The 25,117-nt window shown below is 37.0% G+C and overlaps 2 protein-coding genes and 1 non-coding gene across 3 annotated transcripts; 2 read left to right on the forward strand and 1 right to left on the reverse strand.

The window, feature by feature from the left end:
• Window positions 1–4,179: 4,179 nt before the first annotated feature.
• Window positions 4,180–6,951, forward strand: LOC111480621 (uncharacterized protein C57A10.07-like). Its single transcript, XM_023125764.1, has 3 exons — window positions 4,180–5,134; window positions 5,989–6,113; window positions 6,317–6,951. The coding sequence occupies exons 1-3, from the start codon at window positions 4,540–4,542 to the stop codon at window positions 6,635–6,637; spliced, it is 1,041 nt and encodes a 346-aa protein (XP_022981532.1). The 5' UTR covers window positions 4,180–4,539; the 3' UTR covers window positions 6,638–6,951.
• Window positions 6,952–8,848: 1,897 nt separating this feature from the next.
• LOC111481330 lies at window positions 8,849–8,946 on the reverse strand. The gene has a single exon (XR_002718044.1). It is a non-coding gene; the product is annotated as a small nucleolar RNA Z221/R21b (small nucleolar RNA).
• A 10,683-nt stretch (window positions 8,947–19,629) lies between these two features.
• Window positions 19,630–23,936, forward strand: LOC111480690. Its single transcript, XM_023125856.1, has 4 exons — window positions 19,630–19,701; window positions 19,733–19,875; window positions 19,990–20,335; window positions 23,717–23,936. Exons 2-4 carry the CDS (start codon window positions 19,745–19,747, stop codon window positions 23,780–23,782), a joined length of 543 nt encoding a protein of 180 aa, XP_022981624.1. The 5' UTR covers window positions 19,630–19,701; window positions 19,733–19,744; the 3' UTR covers window positions 23,783–23,936.
• Window positions 23,937–25,117: the final 1,181 nt, after the last annotated feature.

Raw genomic sequence — 25,117 nt, forward strand, 5'->3', positions numbered from 1 at the left:
GTGCATCATGTCAACACATTTTATCATATCATGCATCGTGTCATATCATACATATATCATATCATCAGCATATCATGTAACATCATGTACTATATCGCCAAATGTATACACCATAACATTTATCATGTCATCAGTACATCACATCATAATACATATCATAACATTCATGTATCATCTCATAGTCACATTATATCATGAACATATTTTCGACTTATCATTTCGTAAACATATCACAGTCCTACCATTTCAAGAACAGGTCACAGTCATATCATTCATAAACATATCCTAGTCATATTGTTTCATAAACATATCATATTCATATCGTTTCATAAATATTTCATAGTAATATCGTTTCATAATTGTATCATAGTTATAACGTTTCATAATTGTATCATAGTCCTATCATTTCATAAACATATCATAGTCATGTTGTTTCATAAAAACATATCTTAACCATATCGTTTCATAAACATTTCACACATATCAAGCATATGACACGTGCAAGACCATAGAGCACATGTCATCATATAACATCAATTTCTAACCAAATCGATAGTAAAACCACTTACTTAGTTGGTCTTAGCCAAAGTTCTATCTTGCTCCAAATTTTCTTGTTTTCATCATTCAAATTCATTCTCACTTACGTCGATACTTCACCTATTTTGAATATACACTTAATTGCCTCGTAAAAATCAAATTCCATATTGTCATTGTTTTTAAATTGTGTTTGGTACTAAAACTTAAATTAAAAATATGTCAATTAAGTGAATATTCAAAATAGGTGAAGTATAAGTGAATATTCAAGATTAAGATTGAAAGAAAAGGGGAGATTTAACGGTGTTAATATGGTTTTAATCTTGAGTGAGTTATAAACTCACTTGTGTCATTTGTTTTTTTGATTTGCATGAATGAGAATGACTTTTATAGTCGGTTCAATATGCATACTATTTTGAGACTTCAAAAAATTAGAGATTCGGGAACATAACCTTACCAGATAGGATTCACTCATTCTCATAAAACAACAATAAGATGAGTTTCTTAAGTATTTGATTTCAAGACTTAGAACAATATAACCTCGCTCTCTCACTTGCCTAAGAGGATAATAAACAAATTAGTCATGAAAGAAACACGGATACACAAGATGAAAGAGTGATTACATGGGTGAAACAAACTTTTGATCTAGTAATAATTATGAACAACTCATAAATGATCGACTTGGTTGTAATGATTATGTCTATAGACACAATTGTTTTAAAATGCATCAGAGTGCAACTTTAAATCTATAGTAACCTACTGAATGAAATTTGATTAATTAAATTTGAATAATCGGAGGTTATTAGTCCATAAAGGCTCCCTATTACCCTAGTAACATTAAAATGATCTATTTAGTTAAAATAACATTTTAAAATATTTAAATAAAATATATTTAATTTGAATGATTAAAATTAATATTAAATATATTAGATATAATAAATATAAAATAAAAATATATATTGAATTTGAAGTAGTCAAATTAATATTAAATATAAAAGAGAATTATATTTATTGTATTTGTATATTGCATATTAAAATAATAATTTATGCATATATATATATATATATATATATATATATATATAATAAAATATAAATATATATTTAAAGATTCAAATTGATTAAGATATGTTGAATTTGAGCCATCGTTGCCCACGTGCGGCTGCATCTCAGGCCCTTTCAAGCTCTGTTAAGTTCGGAGCGTATCTCTTTTAACGGTGTTCAGGTTATGAATATTAAACCGTAATGAAAAAGATAAAACAAGACAAATAAAATAAAATATTTTAAATTTAGGTAATTAAAACGAGCAATACTATAATTAAAAATAAATTGAAATCTAATTACGAACCAGACCTTTTGGAATGAATTTGTTATATAATTTTAAATAAAATAAAAATTATAATTTATTATATAATTTGTTTATCTAACTCTAAATTATATCATTTTTTATATATAATTATAGGATACAGATATATATATATATATCATATTTAATACGAGAGGTTTATCTTATACCATAGGTATATTTCTATATATTATTCTTTCTATTTATTACTACTTTTATATCGTGGTAAGTTATTTGATTATAAATAGAGAACTTTCATACATAATTTATGCGAGGTGATTTTAGCCGATATTCTAAAAAAAGTCTCAAAATACATAGGCAGGATGGACACCTCGGGATTACTTCCTCCATTACTCCTGAGCACACCCCCACCTTGACTCGTGGTCAGTAGTCACCTGACAAAAAAAAAAATGAAGAATGAAGTGAGTATAAAAATATTCAATAAGCAACGTGTTAAGTATGAGCCTAATTGTAGGCTTCCATTGCATCCTTGTCTATGGATTACCATGGAATTTTCTCTAAACTTTAGAAAGTAAACATGTATAAGTGTTAACAATGAAAATACAATAAAATTTCGCGTGATTTAAAGTTATTCAAACACCATTATTAAAACCAATATAAAACGTTTATGAAACCTGATATGTTTATGGATATGCAGACAAAAGAGGGAATGGGATCAGATACAAAACATATGCAATGACAACCCATATGGATATGTCGACTCTTCTCTGTGGCTGTAGAGCTCACAAGCACCCACTCTCGACCAACGACATCCTTCACTTGAAAAAGAAAATATAGAAAGGGGCGAGTATAAAAATACTTAGTAAGCAACTCACTTACAAGCTCCTATTGTATTTTTAACCAAGTAGGCATCCACAAACTTTTCTCTAGGTTCTAGGCAGTTATGGCCCTATCTCTTCGGCTATCTATGCCATTGGGAGGCCTGAAGTATGAACAAATCTCTAGTATGAATGTTAACCCTAGAGGTTTGTATGGTTGTCCAACCCTTTTCGTTCTTTGACTTAGATAGTTTGGTTTGGCTATGGGGTGAATATCTAGTATTTTGGGTTGAGGTGCTACCTCATTAAGCTTTGGTGGGAGAGTATGGTGTTTGCTAGTCTAAACCCTAAACCTTGCCACAAAACCATAAAGTCACCTAGATTTGGAGGGAGCAACCCCTCATGTGCTACCTAGCTACTGAGTCAACCTATGTGGTCTCATTCACCCCTCAAGAACGAGCTTATAGCTCAGTGACCCTATTTAGGAGACCCTTGGCCATTTTACAAGGTTGGAACACCTAGTCGTCTCAACACATGATAACATCCACCAAGCACCCGGAGCACATGATAAATTCCTATTTTCCAATATAACACGATTAAGTACAAGCAGCGGAAAAACAATCTATTACATCATGCAAAAAATAATTCAGTTATGCTAATAACAAGTGTAACTATTCTCATGCTTATCCGATTGTCTTAGGCTTAGGTCATACTGAATCTATTAACCTAGAGTTTTGTTTTACTACCATGCATGGGTTACTAAATGATACCTACAAGTATTACTTCTAAGGACATGTGTGGTTACTTATGTGGTTGTAGCGTGACTTCCCGAGTTCACTTTTCTGATAGTAGGAGGCTCCAAATTTTCTAAAAATTTACTGTAGGCTTTAGACCAAACAAAATTAAGCTCAATATCAAAATCGGGAAAAAAAGCTGACAATAGAGGCCAAACGGATAAAAAAAAAGGGACTCACGTACACTACTCACGACTTTCAAGAGCCAGAATAAGGTCTTATGTGTGATCTCATGTGTGCTCTAGGCTCGAGTCACGCTCCCTAAACAATGCATGATGCACTCATATAGGTTGTAGAGTCAGGTTGGATTGATCAACAGGTCAGTCGTCAATTTGGGTTGGGTACCAGAACTTCGGATCTCGAGTTTGAATCAGGTTGGGCTATCCCGCAACGTGTGTCTCTACTTTGAAGTAGGGGCAGGACAAGTTGGGAAATTGGGTGGGGACAAAGACAAAAGTATAATCTTCGTCTCTCGAGTCCAATTATTTAACATTGAGAAATCTTAAGATATCCCGTCTTGAATTTCACAAGGTCTCGACATTGCGGATTAAATGAATATCACTAGTTGTGAGAAATGATTGAATCTTACTCAAATCATCATTTTATCCCTAAATGTAGAGTTTTGATTGTGTCTTCCATTCGACTACTTCAAAGAACTAATGAACAGCAGACGAAAGTCAAGATTTAGATTTGGCTCCTTGAGCTCGTTGTCTCAAATTGTATTGTGATTTGAACTCCATTCGCTTCTAAAAGAAATTGGAGAATAATCATCCCTATAAATACCAATGGGCAGCACAGTGTTTGAAATTTCTCTACCGTAGGTGTCGTGCTGTGAGTAATACGTCATTCGATCTCTGCTCGACTTCCCTATTCAAAGCTTGGAAGTGTATTTATCTGTTCTTGATGGATCGTTTGACTCTCTTGCACGCAGATCTGGTCAGTTGCTTCCACCTTTCATCCTAAAATTGATTGAATTTGATGATCGTTTAAGGAATCAATCATCCAATAGCATCAACTTTCCATTTCACCTTTCGGGTATGTTCAATTCATTCCCGTCTCGATACCCATCGCCTAGATTTGTGATACCATGAGCAATTTTTCATATGGGTCCTCCACTCCCAACCCCTTCAATGCATATACAAGAGGCGATTTCGATTTAGAATCTGGAGGAACCCTAAAAAGAATTCGAAAGACCAAAAGTTCCCCAATCTATCTCGTTAGAATGTTCAAATCTGTTAGTAACCGGATCCACTACTATTACAAGCTGCATCCAGTTGTAGTTTTGTTCATCTGTTTGTCAATTGGAGTTACACTTTTGTTAATCCTGTCTGTGTACGAAAACCACTATCGAATGACCAATTATTACGAGAAATCGAATGTAAATTCGGAGGGATTCCCATTTCCGAAGCTTCAGAATCTTGTAATGGTTGCGGGTCATTCGGTTTATGTAAGCAGTAGCTGTGAGAAGGTTGAGAAGGAAGAATCATGGGTTTTGGAGTCGTATCAGAAGCATCCAGGCCAAGCTGCTACGTTTATTTCACATATTAAAGAGGGAATTGAGACTGCAGCGTGGGATGATGCTGCATTGTTGCTGTTTAGTGGTGGAGAGACTAGAAAAAATGCTGGTCCTCGAAGTGAGGCACAGAGTTATTGGGCTGTTGCTGAATCTCAACAATGGTTTGGTAAATTTTCTTGCATTTCGTAACTCTTGATATCACGTTCATAGGTTATCTGAATGATCAAGTACATGAATTTCTGTTCTTCTGGCTTTCTAAGTCTTGTTGTACTCTTCATTTAATCGATTTACAGTAAACCTTTTCGGTATAATAATTCTTGATCTTAACTAGTTTTCATTTTTTTATAGAAATCGTTAATGATACTTAGATTTGGTGCTGCCTTCTGATTTGAATCTAGTAAATGAAATGGATTTGTATGTCTGCATTAGCTAGTATTTATGGCTACTCTTTTGTAATTATTTGTGAGATCCCACCTTGGTTGGAGAGGAGAAATCGGTCTGGAACCTCTCCCTAATAGACATGTTCTAAAACCGTGAGGCAAAAGGCGATACATAATGGGTAAAGCGATTTGCTAGCGGTGGGCTTGGGCTGTTATAAATGGTAGCAAAACCAGACATCGAGCGGTGTGCCAGCAAGGACGTTGGGCCCCCAAGCGGGTGGATTGTGAGATCCCACATCGGTTAGAGAGGAGAACGAAACATTCTTTATAAGGGTGTAGAAACCTCTCCCTATCAGACCAAAGCAGACAATATTTTCTAGTCCACGTTATTTTCTATTTTCTATTCATACATCTTGTGCTTGTGCATTTGCATAAGCTTATTCTCCCAGCCTACATTCCATCTAATTTGTAGTGCTGATTCAAGTTGTAGTCATTCCAAAGTATGTTTCATGCATTAAGTATGAGCATTTAATAGCTTATAATTACATGGAAAGATCATAGAAAGTATGCTATTATAGATAGTAATTTGATCATGGTAATGATAACATGAATATCTTACAAATTGTGGTGATCTCTCTAGGGAAGAAGGAGAATGTGAGGTCAAGAGCACTCACAGAGGAGCATGCCAGGGACAGCTTTGAGAATCTCCTATTCAGCGTTTGTCGGTTCCGGGAGCTAACTGGAAAATACCCTCAGAACATTACCGTAAGTCATTTTAGTTGAAGAACGTTTTAAAGAGTAGAAATATGTACATGAATGTTTGAGACATAAAGGGAAAGGCTTCTCCTTCTCTTGTGTAGTTGGTTTTCTATGTTAATTTGTTAGGAGGATAAGGGGTGTGTTGGTCAATTTGTGTTGTATTGTGAAGCAATTATTGGAAGTGGTACTAATTATATTTGAATTATCAGGTGGTAAGCTACGATTTTAAAGAGAAGAGATTTGCAAATTTGCATAGGTCGGCCATTAACTTTCCGAAATCAAGGTTCTTCTACGCTGGCACACCAGCTTCAATGACATTGAAAGAAGCTGCTCTAAAAGGCGAAGCATTGGTACGAGCTCAGTTCCAAGACGATCCCTTCGGATGCCAAGGTGCCCTCTACCGCAAAAAGCTTGGAAGAGACCCTTTTCATCGGTCGATACCTTATCCAAACGGGTGTCCCGAGATTGCTGGCCTTTTCAAATATTGTAGAGCAGCTCCTTATCCGGGATCCCTGCCGTGGACTGTATGAGGTGTATCGGCATGATTTCAGTAGGACGGAGTAGTGTTATACTGTGGACCAATGGTTTTGCCTAAACAACCAGGTTAGATCTAACATTCTTAATGTGAACAAAACACAGCACAACACAAGGTGCTATTCTAATGGATGGCTTGATATAAAGAGATGAAAACGTGAATTTGTTGGAGAAGATTATGTAGGATTTAGTATTTACAAATGCACTGCTATCATTCTATTACTATGTTGTTGGAACTTGAGTTTACAGGCATGGAATAATTATGAATGTAAAATTTTGTTTGGTGTATAGATGATAATTTTTGTATTTATGATTGGATCTGCTCTCACTATTTAACCTCATTAACTAAATAATGACATGTCCTTTACACAAACATCAACCATAATGTAGTAAATAAATGCTACAACCAATGAAAGGGACTTCACATTGTAGAATCAAATTGTAGAATCTAATTAGCAAGTTTTGATTAGTCTTGAGTCTTCATTCAAAGTCACGCATGCTGTAGCAGACATGAAACACATCGACTGAAAATTTTGAGATTCGCGGGAGTTCACACTTTCTTCTAGCGATTGGAGGCAAGGGTTGGGGTATGCTCATAAGATTGAAGCTTATCTTCCCCCGAGTTTCAATCAAAAGGAGAAACCTGAAAATTGGGTTAGATTAGAAAGCAAACCTGAAAATATAGGTCCAATTAAGAGGAATTTTTGTGACAAAATGACTATATTTGGAATGAATTACAAGGGAAATTAAAAAAAATAATAAACAATTAAAATACGTAGCATAATGCTCAAACATGTCTTACTTGCTACTAGGAAAACAATCAATGTTACTACTGACCCATGGTAGTATGAAAATGATATAATTTACTTAATAAAAATCGTGAATATATAGGCATAAAATATGATTTCAATCACGTAATATACATCAGTGGTAACAATGTTGCTAGCCTTAATCTGACCCTTGGTAAATGAGCGTTAAAAAACTTAATCCTCAATCTCATATTAGCATAACTGATGGATGAACTCGTGTACATAGCTTGTTACTGGAACGATGTCAGATTGTCTGGAAAGTATTGTTATATGCAAAAATCATCTCTCATCTGTTGCCTGTACAATCCAATGTGAAAGCTGACAACAGATCCAGAAAAATCTATTTGAACCTTTTGGTCTGCCCATCAACCAATATTTGATTACATCGAGCGCCAGCAAATACATTAGTGTTTCTTCTATGATATGACATGAGGTGGAGGTGGAGGTGGAGTTCTTGAAAGGGTAAATCGGTAGTATGTTTCCTAGGAACCCTCCCCTTCGAGGGTGTTGATATTTTAAAATTCTCAAAACAGAGTAATCACTACTATTTGAGAATTTAACACAGAACAATTATAAACCTGCTATCTGGTAAACAAGAGGGTTTTTGAATTACAACAATTAGACGCCTGCAATGACATCCCCCACCAAGGCTACTATCTTCTCACAATTACATTTGAGATCTGAAATTCCACAAAAGACTGATAGGAAAGTTGCGATTAGAAAATCATTTTAATGCATCTAAACAATTAACGATTAAAATCATTTAAGCAGATAGATTCAATAGTTGATAGAAACAAACACATGTTTGAGAACGATACGAAAACAATGGGCATTTACCATTCAAACTAATCGATGATACGTTAACATTAAAAAATACGTAGACAGAAACATTAGAATAACTTTGAACTTAGTGAGATTTCGTAAATGAAAGTAATTTTAACCATTCAAAATCACTTCGAATGTAACACAATAGCATGCATCATGCTGAAAAACATGAAAATCGAAAATCATGTGGAGAAGTGACGAATAAGGAACCATCAGAGTACCATTTTCAGCTAAGTCGAGTGCGGCATATCCATTCAAAGGGCCGAGGACTCAAATCCCACAAAAAAATAATAATAATAATAATAATAAATAAATAAATAAATAAAAGAAGGAACCATCAGAGACCAAAATTAATCCCCAGTAGCTAAACGCTGTACGGTCCGCATCATGGTTGCGCCTTCCTAAGAAGACGCCCATCATTTGGTTCCTTAATTTCATCTCCAACAAATACAAAATCAAAATCAGAATTAGAATCTAAAACTTCAAATGTTCGACTCGATAACCTGAAAACCACGAGAACAAACAGATAGAAACACAGAGAAAGAGAGGATCGGAGAGAAATTGAGAAAGAAGAAGCTCAGATTCAATGGGTATTGAGAAACTTATCAGCACATATTGATGCAAGCATCATCAGAGTGGTGCATGACAATCTCAGATCCTCATCACTGCCGCAACTTTTCGCATTTTTCTAATTCAAAATTTAAAAGTCAAAATAAAACCTACGGTAGAGAAACAAACGAACTCTTCGACGAAGAAGTTGTCTCTTGGCGATTCAATTGATAATGGAAGCGGCTCTCATGGTTATATAGGCGTCGAAGGAGAAGCCCTAATTTGCATTACTTATTTTACTATTTTACCCCGATGATTATTTTGAATTTACATTGCTGCCATTCAATGGCCGGAAGGGACTCGAGATACGAAACCACGGGCCTGGGCCTGGGCCTGGCTTAAATCTTGGTATATTTTATATTTTCAACTCACTCATAGGACTTTTTGAAACTATACTTTCCATAGAATTATTGATTGGCTCAAAGTTTAAACACGTAAACCATGTGGTCACCCGAAAATCCATCATCAGTTAGCCCCCTCAGCCTTTTGTTCTACTAGTAGTAAGCTCACCTCCGGTTCGAATAATTCTGAATTTTTATACCTAATGACCATCCACAGATTCATGAGTGATCCTATTCTATTAGTTACGACTTTCTGAAACTATATTGTCCTTTCAAATATAGTTGAGTGATTCTATCCTAAGTTAATCACACACGTTGAAGGAATTGAGGGACGCATATCGACCATTTGGCCAGATAGCGCATCTGTGTATGTCGTCGATATGTGTTAGAAATTGGACGAAGTAGTGCATCGACTTACTAGAGGGACATGCGTCGCTAGTGAATCGGACAATTCAACCCACGTCTAACCGCATCTGATCCACGCCTTTGAAACTAACCCATAAATCATGACCTACATCCCTCCGGCTGACTTGAATTGATTTCTGCGACATGCAACTGCACAACACGACACACATGGTATCCTTTTGTAGCATGTGAGCGTGTGTGGGAAGCATGTATGTGGCCCTTTTCACTACGTTTGATCTCTCTTTTATTGTTTTTCACCCCAATTTCAATCTTATGTACTCTTTCCTTCCTCCAATCGATGTGGGACCGCCCCCAAATCCACCCTCCTTTGGGGCCCAGCGTCCTTACTGCACGCCGCCTCGTGTCTCTGATACCATTTGTAATGACTCATATCCACCGCTAGCAGATATTGTCTTATTTGGGGTTTCCCTTTCAGGCTTCCTCTCAAGGCTTTAAAACGTGTTTGCTAGGGGAAGGTTTCCACACCCTTATAAATGGTGATTTGTTCTCCTTCCCAACCAATATGGGACATCACAACTTACCTTAATTCTATTGGAGCTAAGATCTACTAATGGGTTTTCAAGATATTTGGAGCATCCTACAAGCAGAAAAATAAATTAGGGAAGGTACGTGGTAATCAAGTAAGTAACCACATAGAAACTAGGTAAGTAATACTTATAGGCACCGCTTGGATATGCATGCATGCTAGTATAAAGCTTAAAGTGATCGATTAAACTTGTGTTTAGTTACTGATTGTTTCACTACAGTTTTGTACATGATTATGCTAGAAAGAAGGATGAGAATTTTGTTATTTACGAAACAGGTGTTTGATTGATGTTATCGCTCAATTGAGCATGTGTGACTATAGGCATGATTTAATATACATTAACCTCAGGTGATTGAATGTATGATCTCCCTGTAGAGTGTAAGTAGTAGTAACATAATAAGATTAGAGCGCTAGAGTCACTTTGTCTAAACTATGACCTAGGACAAATTACCTCTAGTAGTTCGAGCACCTTAGAGTCGTGAGGGACGATTTGCATGGCTAGTCTCTAGTGCTCCCATCTGAACTAGCCTCTTTTCACTCCAGTTATAGTATCGTTGAGCCAGACATAGCGTCAGTTAGGGATGTATGACTTGACTGTTTAGTTGGACTACCTTGCACAACTGATTCTTCTTGGGGGGGGGATGGTGTTAATATAACACATGCGGAAGCAATTTGGATCTTAGGCACTTCTAAAACATCAATTATAGTAAATAACTAGCATGTCCATAAGTATTAAAACTTAATGAGTTTGAATACTAACATTTTGTAGTTCAAATTCCTTTTTCTTCACGAACCGGTTTCGAACGACCACTAGTGTCTTCTCCACTATCCTCCGACCTTAGAACGGGATTGTGGAATCAAGTGAGTGACTTAAACTTGGGAGGGATTTTGTATATATGAAGAGAGTGTTTGTGAGAGGTTTTTCTCAAGAAGAAGACCTTTCATGTATTATGATCACTCTATTTATAGAGTCATGTTTGCATGTTCATGCAAATTTGAGATCACCAAATTTTAACACTCAAAATGTTTGAGATTATGTGGCAAGCATGCATGCTTGAATCAACCAAATTTTGACACTCTAAACCCTAAACTCAAATGTTTGGGATTATGTGACAAGCATGCATGCTTGAGTTAACCAAATTTTGACACTCAAATTTGTGAGGTTTATTGGGCAAGCATGCAAGTTTGGTTAAACCAAATTTTGATACCTCAAAATTCCACTAACATGGATTTTTCCATTAAATGAACTCTAACATTTTGACTTTCTTCCTTTTGATTCAACAATCAATTTGAATTATTAATTCCAAATTAAAGTAATATTAAAGGATTAATTAAACTATTTAATTAATATTTAATATTAATTCAAATGTCAATCCCAATTAATTCCGACACATATTTGATTAAGATATTTAAATTTTATTTAAATATCTCTCAGATTCTCTCTTTTTGTTTAATTCGTAAATGAAACAAAAATGCGGTTAAATATATCGCATATATGTGTAGCGCATTTTCTCTAATTTGAATTCGAACACTTCGAACTCACTAGACACTGTTCTATGGTTTAGTCCGATATGAGCTAACAGAGGGACCTAATGGACCTATAGATCATGGGCTCCAACGATCCAAGATTAACCGGTTAAACTCATTAACCTTGTTAACCAACATTCATTAACTACTAGGACATTCCACTATAGCCTAGTAGTTGCACTCCCCTCACTATAGATATATTTCTGTCCATTTGATATAACCATGATTAGTAAGTCGACCCTTCACAGGTTGTTCGTAACTAAAGCTGGGTCAATTTACCGTTTTACCCCTGAAGTTACTTTTTGTTCCTTATGTCTCACTGATCTTCTAATGAACAATTGGTTTGTGGTCCAACTAGTAAACCGAATCCCTCTCGTGCCAATGAGAGGGTGGGGCCCCTTGTTCAAGACCTAGGGTCAGTACTTAAGGGAACTACCTCTCTTCTATCCCTAAAAGTGGGTAGGAGTGAATTCCATCTTACACCCCACGTCCCCAGCCATTTACCTAGTCTTACCCCTGAAATGGGAGGTCTATTGAGTCGGCGAACTTGAGCCACTCTCACCCATGCAAATCTAAGGATAATTCCGAATAAACAAGAGTTCATCGTTAGCTCAGGATTAAGATCAAGTTACCTAGGTCATCGAATGAAAAGAAAATCAGTCTCAACAATAAACGACATTATAAAGTGAGAGTGATTTTTTTCATGGTCCGATCATATGCAATACTCATTGCATAGGACGCCCCCACTCACATGTCTCCACATGTACAATTTTAGTGATCACATTGTTTATTTCATATACAAAAGTGGGTCGCATCCATAGTGTCCCTAGAATAAGGTACTCAGCCTTATCCTTGTACTATAGATCATTTTGACTATATACTTGAACTTGATCAACTCTTATGTCTCTACATATAGTTCAAGTAATCATACTATAGTCAGAGTGTTCTTAGTTTATTGGATCTAGATTAATGATCGTAAAGTTCACTTTATTCAATAACAATCTTTACTGAATAAACAACAATAATAACTTTATTGAAAATAGAATATGTTTTTGTTTACAAACTATAAGTTTTAGGTCATAAAACCCAATAGGAATGTGGATCACGTAGGTAGAAATTGGAGTTGGCACGCATAGGTGGGTCACTCCCCCGACTTTGGATGACTATATGTTCTTGTGGGATGAGTTCACCAACTAACCTCCTACAAATGACGAGCAGGCTAGCACCACCATACTATCACCACCTGGTTGACCAATGCATAGGTTAAGCTAGCTATATAAGTCTGTGAGTGACCAGAGTCATATACCTAGAGTCAAAAGAATAACCCATGGTACTCTACTAAGTTCAGGATGCGATAAGAGCCTATAAGTAGGTTTCTTACTAGGTATAATTTTATACTCACCCCTACATTTATTTTTCATATAAATAGTGTTGTGTGAATGAGGTGAGGGGTGCTTAGGTGCTTTGTATCACAGTCATACTCGTTTAGGGCGTATTTCCCATGGCCGCATGCCCATGCCAAGCCGAACCCTTTATGTTTTTCCATGTTGTAATGCTTTACTATTGTATTTCTAAAGAGTATGACGTTTCGGCGAAATCATGTCTAGGTCTGCCAGACATGAATCTCCTCAAAATATACTATAGGGAGATATGACTAGTTGTCAACTTCCCCCTACCTGATAGTTTTATATTGTAAGTCGTTGTTGTTAACTTCGCACATACGTGCATCAACTTCCTTGGACATGTTATCAGATGTGGGCAGATCAGTATGGATAGTGACAAGATAAAAACTATCCAAGATTGGAAAACTCTTACTTCATATCTGATGTACGATCCTTATTGGAATTGGCAAACTATTATAGGCGGTTCGTCGAAGGGTTTTCACGACGAGCTGCCCCAGCAATAGAACTCCTGAAGAAAGACCACCTTTGGTTGTGGTCAAATGAATGTCAAATGGCCTTCGAAGATCTAAAGACAGCCATGACGAGGGGTCTTGTCCTTAGGTTGGTGGATGTTTCTAAGCCATTTGAAATAGAGACAGATGCTTCCGACTTTGCCCTAGGTGGTGTCCTTATCTAAGAAGGTCACCCCATCGCTTACGAAAGTCCAAAGTTCAATGATGTAGAAAGGAGGTACACTGTCTCTAAAAAAGAAATGCTAGCGGTGGTCCATTGCCAGCGAGTCTGGAGATAGTACCTTTAGGGATCACAATTCATGGTGAAGACAAATAATAATGTCATTTGTCACTTCTTTAATCAACTGAAGTTGACAGCAAAACAAGCTCGGTGGCAAGAGTCGTTGGCTGAATTCGACTTCAAATTTGAACACAAGATAGGAAAGAGTAACTAAGCAGCCGACGCGTTGAGTCAGAAGAGCGAACATGCAGCCCTATGCATGTTAGCCCATATTCACTCAAGTAAGATCGATGAGTCGATGTGTGACATAATCAAAGAACATTTACATAGAGACCCGTTGGCCAAAGTCGTCGTTGAATTAACTAAAGCTGGGAAGACACGACAATTTTGGGTCGAGAGAGACCTTCTAATGACAAAAAGAAACAAACTATGTGTCCCAAGAATAGGAGAACTAAGGAAGAAGCTCATCCAAGAATGTCATGATACTTTATGGGCCGAAGACCTAGGGGTCTTTTTGGCCAAATATACATGACAACATAATACAGTACACCAAGACGTGCCCCATCTGCCAACAGGATAAAGTCGAGAAAGCCAAAGTCTCGGGACTTTTGAAACGTCTACCAGTGCCAACAAGGCCTTGGGAAAGTGTGTCTCTTGACTTCATAACACACCTCCCAAAAATCGGTGAGTATGAAGCCATCTTGGTTATCATAGACCGATTCTCGAAGTATGCAATGTTCAATCCCACCCCTAAAATATTCTCGGTCGAACTAACAGCCCAACTATTTTTCAAACACATTGTGAAGATATGGGGCATTCTGTCGATCATCGTCAGCGATATGGATGGTAGATTCATTGGCACATTCTGGACTGAGTTAGTCGCCTTTTTGGGAACGACTTTAAACATCTTCTCGAGCTACCATCCCCAAATCAATGGATAGACAAAATGGTTCAACTGCTTGCTCGAAGAATACTTACATCACTTCATCGACGCTCGTCAGAAGAACTGGTACAACTACTAGATGTTGTTCAATTCTATTTCAATTGTCAAACGAATTCATCTATGGGAATGAGCCCCTTCGAAATTGTAAGTAGGCGACATCTGACCTTGCCCCATATTATTGATCATTCTTATGCATGAAAAAACCCCAAGCTCAGGTTTTCACCAAAGAATGGAAGCAGACAACAGATATAGCTCGAGTGTATTTGGAAAAAGCTTTCAAACACATGAAGAAGTGGGCGGACAAGAATCGCCGCCCCCTCCAATTTCGAGCAGGAGACCAAGTCCTCATCAAGTTGAGGCCAAAACAGATCAGATTCCGCAGTCGAAAGGACCAAAAACTTGTTCGAAAATATGAAGGCCTAGTTGAAGTTCTAAAAAAGATTGTGGCTACTTCTTACAAAGTTGTGTTGCCCACATGGATGAAAATCCACCCAGTAATTCATGTGAGTAACCTGAAGCCCTAACACCCAGATCCAAACGACGATTAGCGAAATACAAATACCAGATCGGGCATCGATTTGAAAATAAAAGACATCAAAGAAGTCGAGGTAATCCAGGCCGACATGGTTAGGAAGGTAGGAAGACATGTAGGGAGGATTCGTGAATTCCTTGTCAAGTGGAAGAACCTCCCTACGAAAGAAACAAGCTGGGAACGCGCCGAAGATCTGGACTCCGCCGCAACCCACATCACCAAGTTTGAAAATAGTTAGTTGATACGGACGTCAACCAATTAGATGGGGGAGGATGTCACGGTCATGCTCGTCCACGACGTGTTTCCCATGACCGCATGCTCATGTCAAGCCAAACCCTTTATGTTTTTCCATGTTGTAATGCTTTAATTTTGTATTTCTAGGAAGTATGATGTTTCGGCGAAATCATATCTAGGCCTGTCAGACCTGAATCGCCTCAAAATGTACTGTAGGGGGTATGTCTAGTTGTCAACTTCTCCCTACCCGATAGTTATATATTGTAAGTCGTTGTTGTTGCTTTTTTGCTTGCATCCTATATAACACCAATTTCAATCTCTCATATTTTATTTTCAAAACTCTCTTTCAAGATCTCTCTCTGCCCACGTTTTCTAAAACTTTCTTCTTGAACTGGGGCCAGAGACTCGAGCATACGTTGCTTGGCCATAGGCGACGCAAGAACGAATTGACTTAACTCACTTGCTACTGGGAAGTGAGTGCCGCACAATCGCAAGTCCGCTACCATCAAAAGTGCGATTGTGATATCTTGCAACCATAGAGGGGTATCAACTCGAGAAATCTATTATGTCTACATTCTATAGAGTTCATACCATGTATTTTTGTATCCTGAACCCATTTCCTTCTTTGTAAACAACATAATACATATGTACTTATAAATTTTTACGTTAGTTTTAATATGTCTAGTATTGATTTTAAATTGTTCAAAATTTATTAGATTTTTCATTGTTTCAAATCATACATGTTTTCTTTGCGTAGTTTATCCGTCTCAACCTCGCTTCCTAAAGACTCAAAATTTGGGAAGTGATATTGAGAAACTTATTGAACAAGGTGACCAGAAGTGAGCTAAAGCAGGTAATTCTTGACATCATATTTGCAACTACATCAATAAAGAATTTGGTATTTCATGGATGCAACAAACATATTGACTATAACGACCCTAAATTTCCACATACTCAGAGTCGCTACTAATGTCTCATGCTCATCTCTAATGTAGAATATAACTCTAAGAATGCTTATCTTTATTAGCAGAAAAATTTAAAACTTCAAAATACGTTAAAACATTAGAAAACACTGCCGGACTTGCGTGTTTCAAACATCATACAGGAGTTCAAAATAAGATAACAATTGCAAATTAAATAATTTAAATAAAGAAATGTAAACACCCTATCCTGACCAAGACTAGGAATTTTAAATATGCAACTATCCTATGCACGCGCCACAGTCTCTGATCATGATGTTGCCGTCAACCGTACATGGGCGCCTTGCCTTTACCTGAAAAACAATATGGCACACGGCCTAAGTATTTCAGAGAAATACTCAATAAGTGACCCCATTATAGGGGCCATGCAAATGCAAACACATGCAATCATGAATTAAGAACCTATCTCTAATCATCTTAAGGGTGGCAGTCTCAGACAAATTGGATGTGTAGTACTTCCCTACACACGACTCACACGTGCGAGTGTGAATCCCCATGGAAAACATTATCATGTTAATAACATTGTCATGCATGCATCATACTCATCATAGGAGCCATGAAGTGCATCAAGTATAACATGTAAGTCATGCATCGAAACATAAATAACATACATTTAACATACATCACAGCACAACATCATACTCATACATCATCATAATTCAAACAATCTTTAGCCTATCCTATACTAAAGCCACTTACTTGGTTGGCCTTGGCCGAAGTACTTCCTAATTAGCTAAACGCAAGCTCCCGTTTCGTGAGAGCTGCTTCCTACATTGTTGGGGTTTATTTCCTATCACACCGTTTGCCACCTTCCATTAGTATTTCACAATTAATTTACCAATAATTTAATAAATGTGAAATACGGCTCTAAAACGGCCTCAGATACCTTAATCGGGGCCGAAAATAGGTCCGGAAGGGTCGAAATAGTGGAAACTGGGCTGAAAACAGGGGAGCCGAGCCAAACCGTTGCTGGGAGGTGCCAAGTTGTTTGCACCGAGTCGAGCCAAGGGATCGCTTGCGGCGTTGTGTGCCAAGTGGTAGAAGCAGAGCGTGCCACGTCGTGCGATGAGCGTAGGGTCGAGGTGCGTGTCGCACTCTAGTTCGGGCCGACTACTATAGAAGGCTACTAGGCCAAGCTGTTTGTTGGCCCTCGGTTTACTAGATTAGGCCACGAGCATTTGGGTTGCAGGTCGGTTCGATTGGACCATGGGTCTGGTCTTGGGTCGGTATAGCTGAACCGTGGCTTCTAGGTTGGATAGAGGTTTGGGCCGCCCTAGTTGAGCTAGGTCGAAGGTAGAGGCTGATGGGAAAGAAGTCGGGCTGATCTATCGGGTTTTGGGTTCGGGTTGACTCGGATCCGTAGATCTCGTCTTCCTTACCCGGCTTTGGTCGATTTTCTAGCACATTTTCTCTCTCCTTCCCGCGGTGTTTCCGTTGCCGATTTCGGTTCTCTTTCTTCCTTTTCCTCCTAGTTTGTCGTCCTTCTTTCCTTCCTCGAAGTTTAATGGCTCAAAATTTCCTAAAACCACAAATCTAAGAACGTTTAGGAAAATCCAATTTTTCAACCTCGATTTCCGACGACGACGCTTACGAAAAGGAACAAACGTACCCTGAGTTATTGTGCTTTCGTTAGGGATCCTTCTTGTGGTGGTAACTAAGCATTTGGCGTCGATTTTAGGGTGGTTTAGGGCTTGTCGGAGGAATTGAAAACTCGCGACGTTATCCAAAATCTCTCTCTCTCTCTCTCTCTCTCTCTCTCTCGTATTTTCGTTCTTTTCTCTGTTTGCAGGTATTCTGATCAATTCTGGGAGTCGTGGGCTGAAGGCTGAGCGAGGTGTGGCTATCGTTTCGCGTGGGGTCCGCGAAACTCGGCGACTGAGTTTTTTTTTTCTTCTTTTTATTTTTATTGTTCTTTTTTTTCTTTTTTTTTCTTTTTCTTTTTCCCGGGTCGTTACATTGACACTCGTTTCCACTTTATATGTGAGTGTGTCGAGAAACCACAAAATGTTGTGGAGTTCGTTTGCACCACAAAGCACATGCATACATTTAGTCAAGCTCATAGGTGAGAATATGAGTCAATAAGTTTGACTTATGAGTGATTTAGTATTTGGACGATCTATTAATTGTTGAGCATTTTTTACTTGAAGTTATTAATTGTTGAGTATGGCTAGGAGAAGTTATTAACCATGTAGTATTTTTAAGAGAAGTTATGAATGGTAGGACATTTCTATAAGAAGTTATTAATGTTGGAGCATTTTTAGAAGAAATAATGTATAGCCTTTTTATCTCTTTAAATAGCCATCAATTTTATATTTTTATTTAGAGAGAAAATTGAAAATCATCTTAATAAAAAGAAACTCTCCCCTCAAGTTACCATACTATTTTTCGGGTTCATATACCAAGAGATTTGTAGCACTAATTCAAGTAGTTACCATCATTGAGACAATCAAGTGTAATGGTTGACTTCGATTGAAAATAAGTGATCAAGAACGGTATGGAAGTGACTACGAGGATGAAGAGCACTCGATCAAAGTAGTAAAAGAGTAGAGTTATTAAAGAGAATCGAGAGATGCAATTGTGAAGAGAAAGAAAAAAAAAATCCCAAAAGTAAAAAAAGTCTAGTTGACGCAAAGTACATTATTTGTTAGACACTTTAGTCACCCTTGACTACACTTTCGAGGCTCACAATTCTTTGTTCGATATTTGAGGATTCTATTGTCATGGCTAAGTTTAGGGCATGACTCTAATATCACGTTAGGAATCATGACCCTAAATTAGCTAATGTAGGACTTACTCCCAACCATCCTCAACATGTCTCACTCATGCCCAAGTAGAAAAATAACAAGTTCGACGAACAAACCAATTACATAATTAACGGATGAAATAAAAAACTGAATAACGTACATGAAACTGGTAATTCAAATAAATAAAAAAAAAAAAGGAAAAATGTGAATATAAACAAATTTTATTGGGAAGGTATTAGTTCATTCAACTTTTGGCAACTTAAAGTTTTAATTTAACATCTTATGCTTGCAAATTTGATTGATTTTGGGAAAATGCTGTCCACCTACTTATTATCGATCTAAAATGTGTCCACCTAATTTAAATGTGATAATCTGACATTGGAAATGGGTATAAAGTCGGGCCACACATAAACTGGAAATACGATTTCTTCAACCGAACAGAAAAAAAAAAAAAGGAAAATTGAAACCGAGGATGAAGCTGAAGGCCATGGAAGCCACGCCAGAGAGCTTCGCGGAGTATGGCCAAGTCATCGAGCCTACAGACGACGGCCTTGGATTTGGACCTGATGACGCTCAATTAGACCTCAGCAATGGAACACCTAGGTAAATCACCAACAAAATCCCTTTAAATCCTCTTCCGTCACGATTCCCCCGAATTGCTTTGCAAAATCTCGATTCTAGGGTTCTGAATTAGATAGCTCTGATCTGAGCGAACAGGTTTTACATTCTCCATATCGAGAATCGGCCTTTCAATTTCTCGATGATTACGCATCATGCGAGAGTAACGCAGTGCCTTGGATCGGTGGATCGGCAGCCTTGGTATCTTGCGGTTGCGAAGCCGTCAATTGTGGACGATGAACATAAAACTGGAATTGATAAGAGCGAATCGGTTTTGAGATCTAAGAGTGGCCATCTGTTTCTGCCGCCTTGTGTTGATGAAATTAAGGTGTTCAAAATTTCAGGGGCCAAGTTTGTGAAGCTGAATAAAGGGACATGGCATGCTGGTCCTCTGTTTAGAGAAAGCGCCAGGGATTTCTACAACTTGGAATTGACTAATACCAATGTGAGTTCTCTCTCTTTCTTTCTATGATTCTGCCCTTTTCTTTTTGCCTTTTCTTTTTGCCTTTTCTTTTTCTATTGCAGTGTTGAATTCGTAAAGTGAACTGAACAAACTGTTTTGTTGAATTAATTCTGAAGATTCAACCCAGATTTTTTATCTTAAAGGGAAAAGGTAGAATATGAGAAAGCAAAACTTCTTTATTTTATTTTCCCTCTTGTAGTTTCTGAAACTAGGTGGAGGAAGTTGCCATCCAAACAATTAACATATACATTTGATAGCTAACCAATGAAAACATACACATTAGAAGTTAGAATTCCTGTCCAATTCACCTTTTAAATGTATTAGGGAATCTTTCTGTCTTTCCCACGTCCATGTCAACCTTTCAAGGATAGATACTTGATTTCAGAAATCTCTTATATTTCCTATGTTCATGCCAACCTTTCAACTATATACAAGACGTAGCGAATCTTTTGTCTTTCCTATGTCCATTTCAACTATTAGTCTTGGGGAACTTTTTTTTGTCATTCCTATGTCTTTGTCATCCTCTCAAAGATACGTATTAGATTTTGGAAATCTTTTACATTCACAGTATTCCAAAATCATTCTTCAGCGGTAGGTTGGAATTGCAATAGACTATCACAATAAACTCAAACTCAAGAGGCAAGAAAAAAATTGTTATTATAATGGCCTAATTTTCGATGCCTTGAATCACAAGTTGCCATGTACACTCAAAGTAAAGGGTGGTAAAATTTTCTTTTTGTAAAGTGGAATACACATGGAATTTGAAATTCAAATATGCATTCAAATCGATAAAAGTAATTTAAAGGTGCGTCAAGTCAAAACGACTTACAAAAAGTATATAAGTTTCAAGAAACAACATTTCAAATAATAATAAAATGACAACAAGGAAGATGATTCAATCTAAAGGATAGTCCTGGAGTTGCATGGCTCAGCACGCTCCTGCTATCAACATTCCCATTTGAAAAAAAAAAAAAAATATATAGAATAATATGGAATGAGTATAAAAATACTCAATAAGCAACCTACTTGTAGGCTCTCGTCAACGTATACTTCATAACATATCCTTAGGCTTTGTGCTCAACTATAATCCTTAGCCATTGACTAGGCTCTAGTCTATTCTTGCCCTATAAGACTTGTGCTTACAATTCTATACACTTCTGGTATAGGAGTATATAATTATTAGGCTCTATGGCAAGCTCTACTCTAGTTTATCCGGCCTTTGTAACAGGCTTTGAAGTAGCAGACCCTTATGTCGGGTTTTAAGATATGTGGCTCTTATGAAGGTCTCTAAAATTCTAGAGTTGAGCATATTCTCGTATCAATGTCCTTATTGCATATACCAGCAGTAGTAGATTCTCAATCTCGTCCATCTCGTTATTACACAGGGTCTATCGTGGTATGTCAACTTCTGGGATGTCGCTTTCGTATCATGCCTGATGTTAGTGAATTCGTGCTACTAACTGTACATGCAACAATTGTAGCCTAATAGCGACGACCCTTGGCCGCTATTTTTGTCAACATAAGTTTGTTAGACAAATATCTTACCCCCCCTGGTAGGAACTACTTTCTTCATTTTTCTAACTTCATGTAATAGCGCCACTGTATCTCTAACATAGATATCACAGATGGCTTGAACCAGTGAGTCAGTGTTTAGGTTCAACTCTTCTCGCCACATGAGGCGTTCGTAACCATTTGAATGTTGTGCCTACATGACAGTTTAGCTTTTCTATCAGAAATCTCTCTGAAACACCGTTCGAGCTCGTATCTACTCATGCAATGCCCTCCTTAGGTGTTTTCTTGAGGTTCATTCTGACTTCTCTCCTTTTTAACACTTTGTGGTTTAGTAAGAAGGCTTCCTTGCTATCGTCATCAATGCCCCTATGAGTGGCAAGCTATCTGCTTATCCTTCAACCCCTCCTATGGTGTGGTTACCATTCTGGTTCTTCCCTTGGTCGACCAAGGTCTTACTAACACTCGTAATTGCTGCAATGTCAGGAAGTCGAAATTTACATCTCATATCAGTTTTCATAAATTTCACATCTAAATGTGTTCACCTTTTGCTCTGTTGGCCAATTTTCTTTGGGAATAACTCACTCAATGCTCAACCTGATCATTAAGGGAGATTATTTTCTTGAATATAGATGATAAGGGAGTTCGTTGCCTGACTGATTCTATATTCCCATGTCAGACATGTCGCGCCACATCAGGTGCTCTGACATTTCTTCTCCGATTGTGGTCTTCAAGGCATACATTGTCTTGTCCGCTTTGATTCTCCATTTGCACAAGACGCCATTAGAATCATCTTCTGGCAGCGTAGTTTTTCTCCCACAAACGACCTTTCAAAGGTCATGTCCTTGTAAATGGAACATCATGCATGTTGTCCATGTGTTGTAGTTGCTGTTGTTGAGTTTCTTGATTCCTCTAACAATTTGGAAATCACCCATCGTGTTGGGTATGCCTCAATAATACTAAAAAAAACTCTTTTGACACAAAACTTGTAGAGTCACAGACAACTCATGACACAAAGAAATGATTCACTAATTATATCAAGAAATTGTTTTTGATCTGAAAAATCAAACAGAGCCGCAACCACAGAGCACATTTAGAATTCTAAGAGAACAGATAACTTACACCAACCTTCCTCTGTTACCAAATTGTTGAACACAACTCTTTATGGGAAACACTCATGCTCTTTATTAACACCAATCTAGAACACCTTGTAGAAACTCATACATTCTGTTGTGCTTGGAATTGGAATTTCTTGGGATGAAAACCTTGGTAGGGTGGAGGAGTATTTATAGTAAAAGTATTGGGATGAAAACTTAAATCATTTTTCTAAAATATCATACCATTATTGAATTGGACTTTATCACATTAGATAAGTATTGGTAACTGTGGTAGTCTAGGCTGGTGGTTTCGTGAAAAAGTCGTGAAAAAAGTCGTGAGAAGAAAAAGATGACTATGCTAGTACTTTTCCTTTTCTTTTCCATTTTTTCTATTCCTTTTTCTTATATTCTCTTTTACTCTTCGTAACTTAAAACCGCGATGCCCGGTAATGTTAAATTCTCAATATGATTTTTTGTAATATATTCTGATTATGGGGTGTGATTTAAAACTTGAATTTTTAACTCTAAACCACCAAAATTATTTTAGAACAACTATTTGTTTTTCATTAAAATGAAGCTGATATCGTGAGATGCCGATAATACGAAATAGAGAATTTCTAAGGGATCATATTAGGTTGAAATAATGTTTATGTCCATTTGTTGAAGTTCGAAATCATCTTATTCTAGAATGCCATGGTTCATTTAATACCTATTACAATTTAATATTACTTCATCTAACTTCTCTTTCTCCTGGTAGGTTGTTGATCATACTACTTACGACCTGGGAAAGGAAAATGGGGTATCATTTGAAATTGAGGATTAGATCCGTAGTTCATCGCCACCAAGATTGTAAGTAAAGTTGTGTGAAATTTTAAATTATTTTTTATTATTATTAGAACAATGCCGTGTGGAGAACAAAGATTCAATAAAGTGTTTGATACTTCTAAATTATAATTTAGCAAAATTTACTTTTATTATAAGTTTTGTAAAAAGTGGTTAATGATAAATCATTTTTAATATTTTTTTTTTTGTGAGTGATTTTTCAGATAAGTTGCTGAGCAAAAAAAATACCAGTAATTGTGAACCTTCAATTAAATATATTTTTCTTTTATTTATTTAATATATTAATTATTAATTTAAACATTTCAAAATATATCTATTTTTTATTTAATATATTTAATGTATTAAATATTAATTTTAACCTTAATTGAGCCCCTACAAATTATAAGCATCAATAATGTCAAATTAATTTATCAAACATGTCCGTCCTTTATAAGTCTGTTTTATAAGACAAATTATATTCATTATTCATTTTATATAGAATAATTTGTTTATAGTTCAATTATAAATCAAGTCCATCTCCGACAATTGAAATAGTGGGCTCCATGGATCAAATCTCTAAATTAACCTTTAAAAGAACCACTCATTTACGTGGAAAGGAGTGAATTACTTCTTATTATGTTTCAACATCTTGTGTGGTCAAATCTAGAAAGTGGAGTGAATTTCATCTAAGTGATTTCTAGTTCTCTATTTGGTCCGGTCCCTAAAGTGGTAGGTATATTGAATTGACTACAAGAGTCATTCATACTCATGCAAATCGAATAACAAGTCCTCACAGGTACGAGTTCTTAACTCACTCAAGATTAAGATTGAGTCACATATGATCATTGTGTGAAATATTAATCTTCTTAATTAACGAGTCACTCAAGCAGGAGTTCTTAACTCACTTAGGAGTCGAATGAGCGTGCTTTGAGCCGCAGAGCCGAGTCGAGTCATTTAAAACGACTGAGTCGAGGGATGCATGCTACAAGTGTGCCACTTGGCGCAATAGAGGGCCAATGTGTGTGCAGGCATTTTGGGGTCGAGGTGCGGGTTGCGAGTCGAGGCACAGGTCACGGGTCATGAGTCGTGGTACAGGTCACGGGTCACGAGTCGTGGCGCTGGTCACCGACCGTAGGTGTTTGGGCTTATCTAGACTCTAGGCCATAAACTTAATCACCTTGGTAAAAACTGAATTCTATGTTTTCATGGTTTCTAAATTTTGTTTGGTAGTAAAACTTAAATTAAAAAAATATGTCAATATTATTTTATGCATTATGATGACCTAAGAGATTAACCAGCTAGCAGGACAAGACCGAGGAGGTTAGGAGACTCCACA

Source organism: Cucurbita maxima, unplaced genomic scaffold, assembly GCF_002738345.1.
Source record: "Cucurbita maxima cultivar Rimu unplaced genomic scaffold, Cmax_1.0 Cma_Scf00006, whole genome shotgun sequence".
Taxonomy (NCBI): domain Eukaryota; kingdom Viridiplantae; phylum Streptophyta; class Magnoliopsida; order Cucurbitales; family Cucurbitaceae; genus Cucurbita; species Cucurbita maxima.

Bases quoted from the DNA above. Each gene is read 5' to 3' on its own strand.
- LOC111480621 (XM_023125764.1), top strand. From the start codon at position 4,540: ATGAGCAATTTTTCATATGGGTCCTCCACTCCCAACCCCTTCAATGCA. The intron at 5,135-5,988 runs GTAAATTTTCTT...TGATCTCTCTAG, and splicing joins TGAATCTCAACAATGGTTTG to GGAAGAAGGAGAATGTGAGG. The intron at 6,114-6,316 runs GTAAGTCATTTT...TTGAATTATCAG, and splicing joins AATACCCTCAGAACATTACC to GTGGTAAGCTACGATTTTAA.
- LOC111480690 (XM_023125856.1), top strand. From the start codon at position 19,745: ATGAAGCTGAAGGCCATGGAAGCCACGCCAGAGAGCTTCGCGGAGTAT. The intron at 19,876-19,989 runs GTAAATCACCAA...CTGAGCGAACAG, and splicing joins CTCAGCAATGGAACACCTAG to GTTTTACATTCTCCATATCG. The intron at 20,336-23,716 runs GTGAGTTCTCTC...TTCTCCTGGTAG, and splicing joins TGGAATTGACTAATACCAAT to GTTGTTGATCATACTACTTA.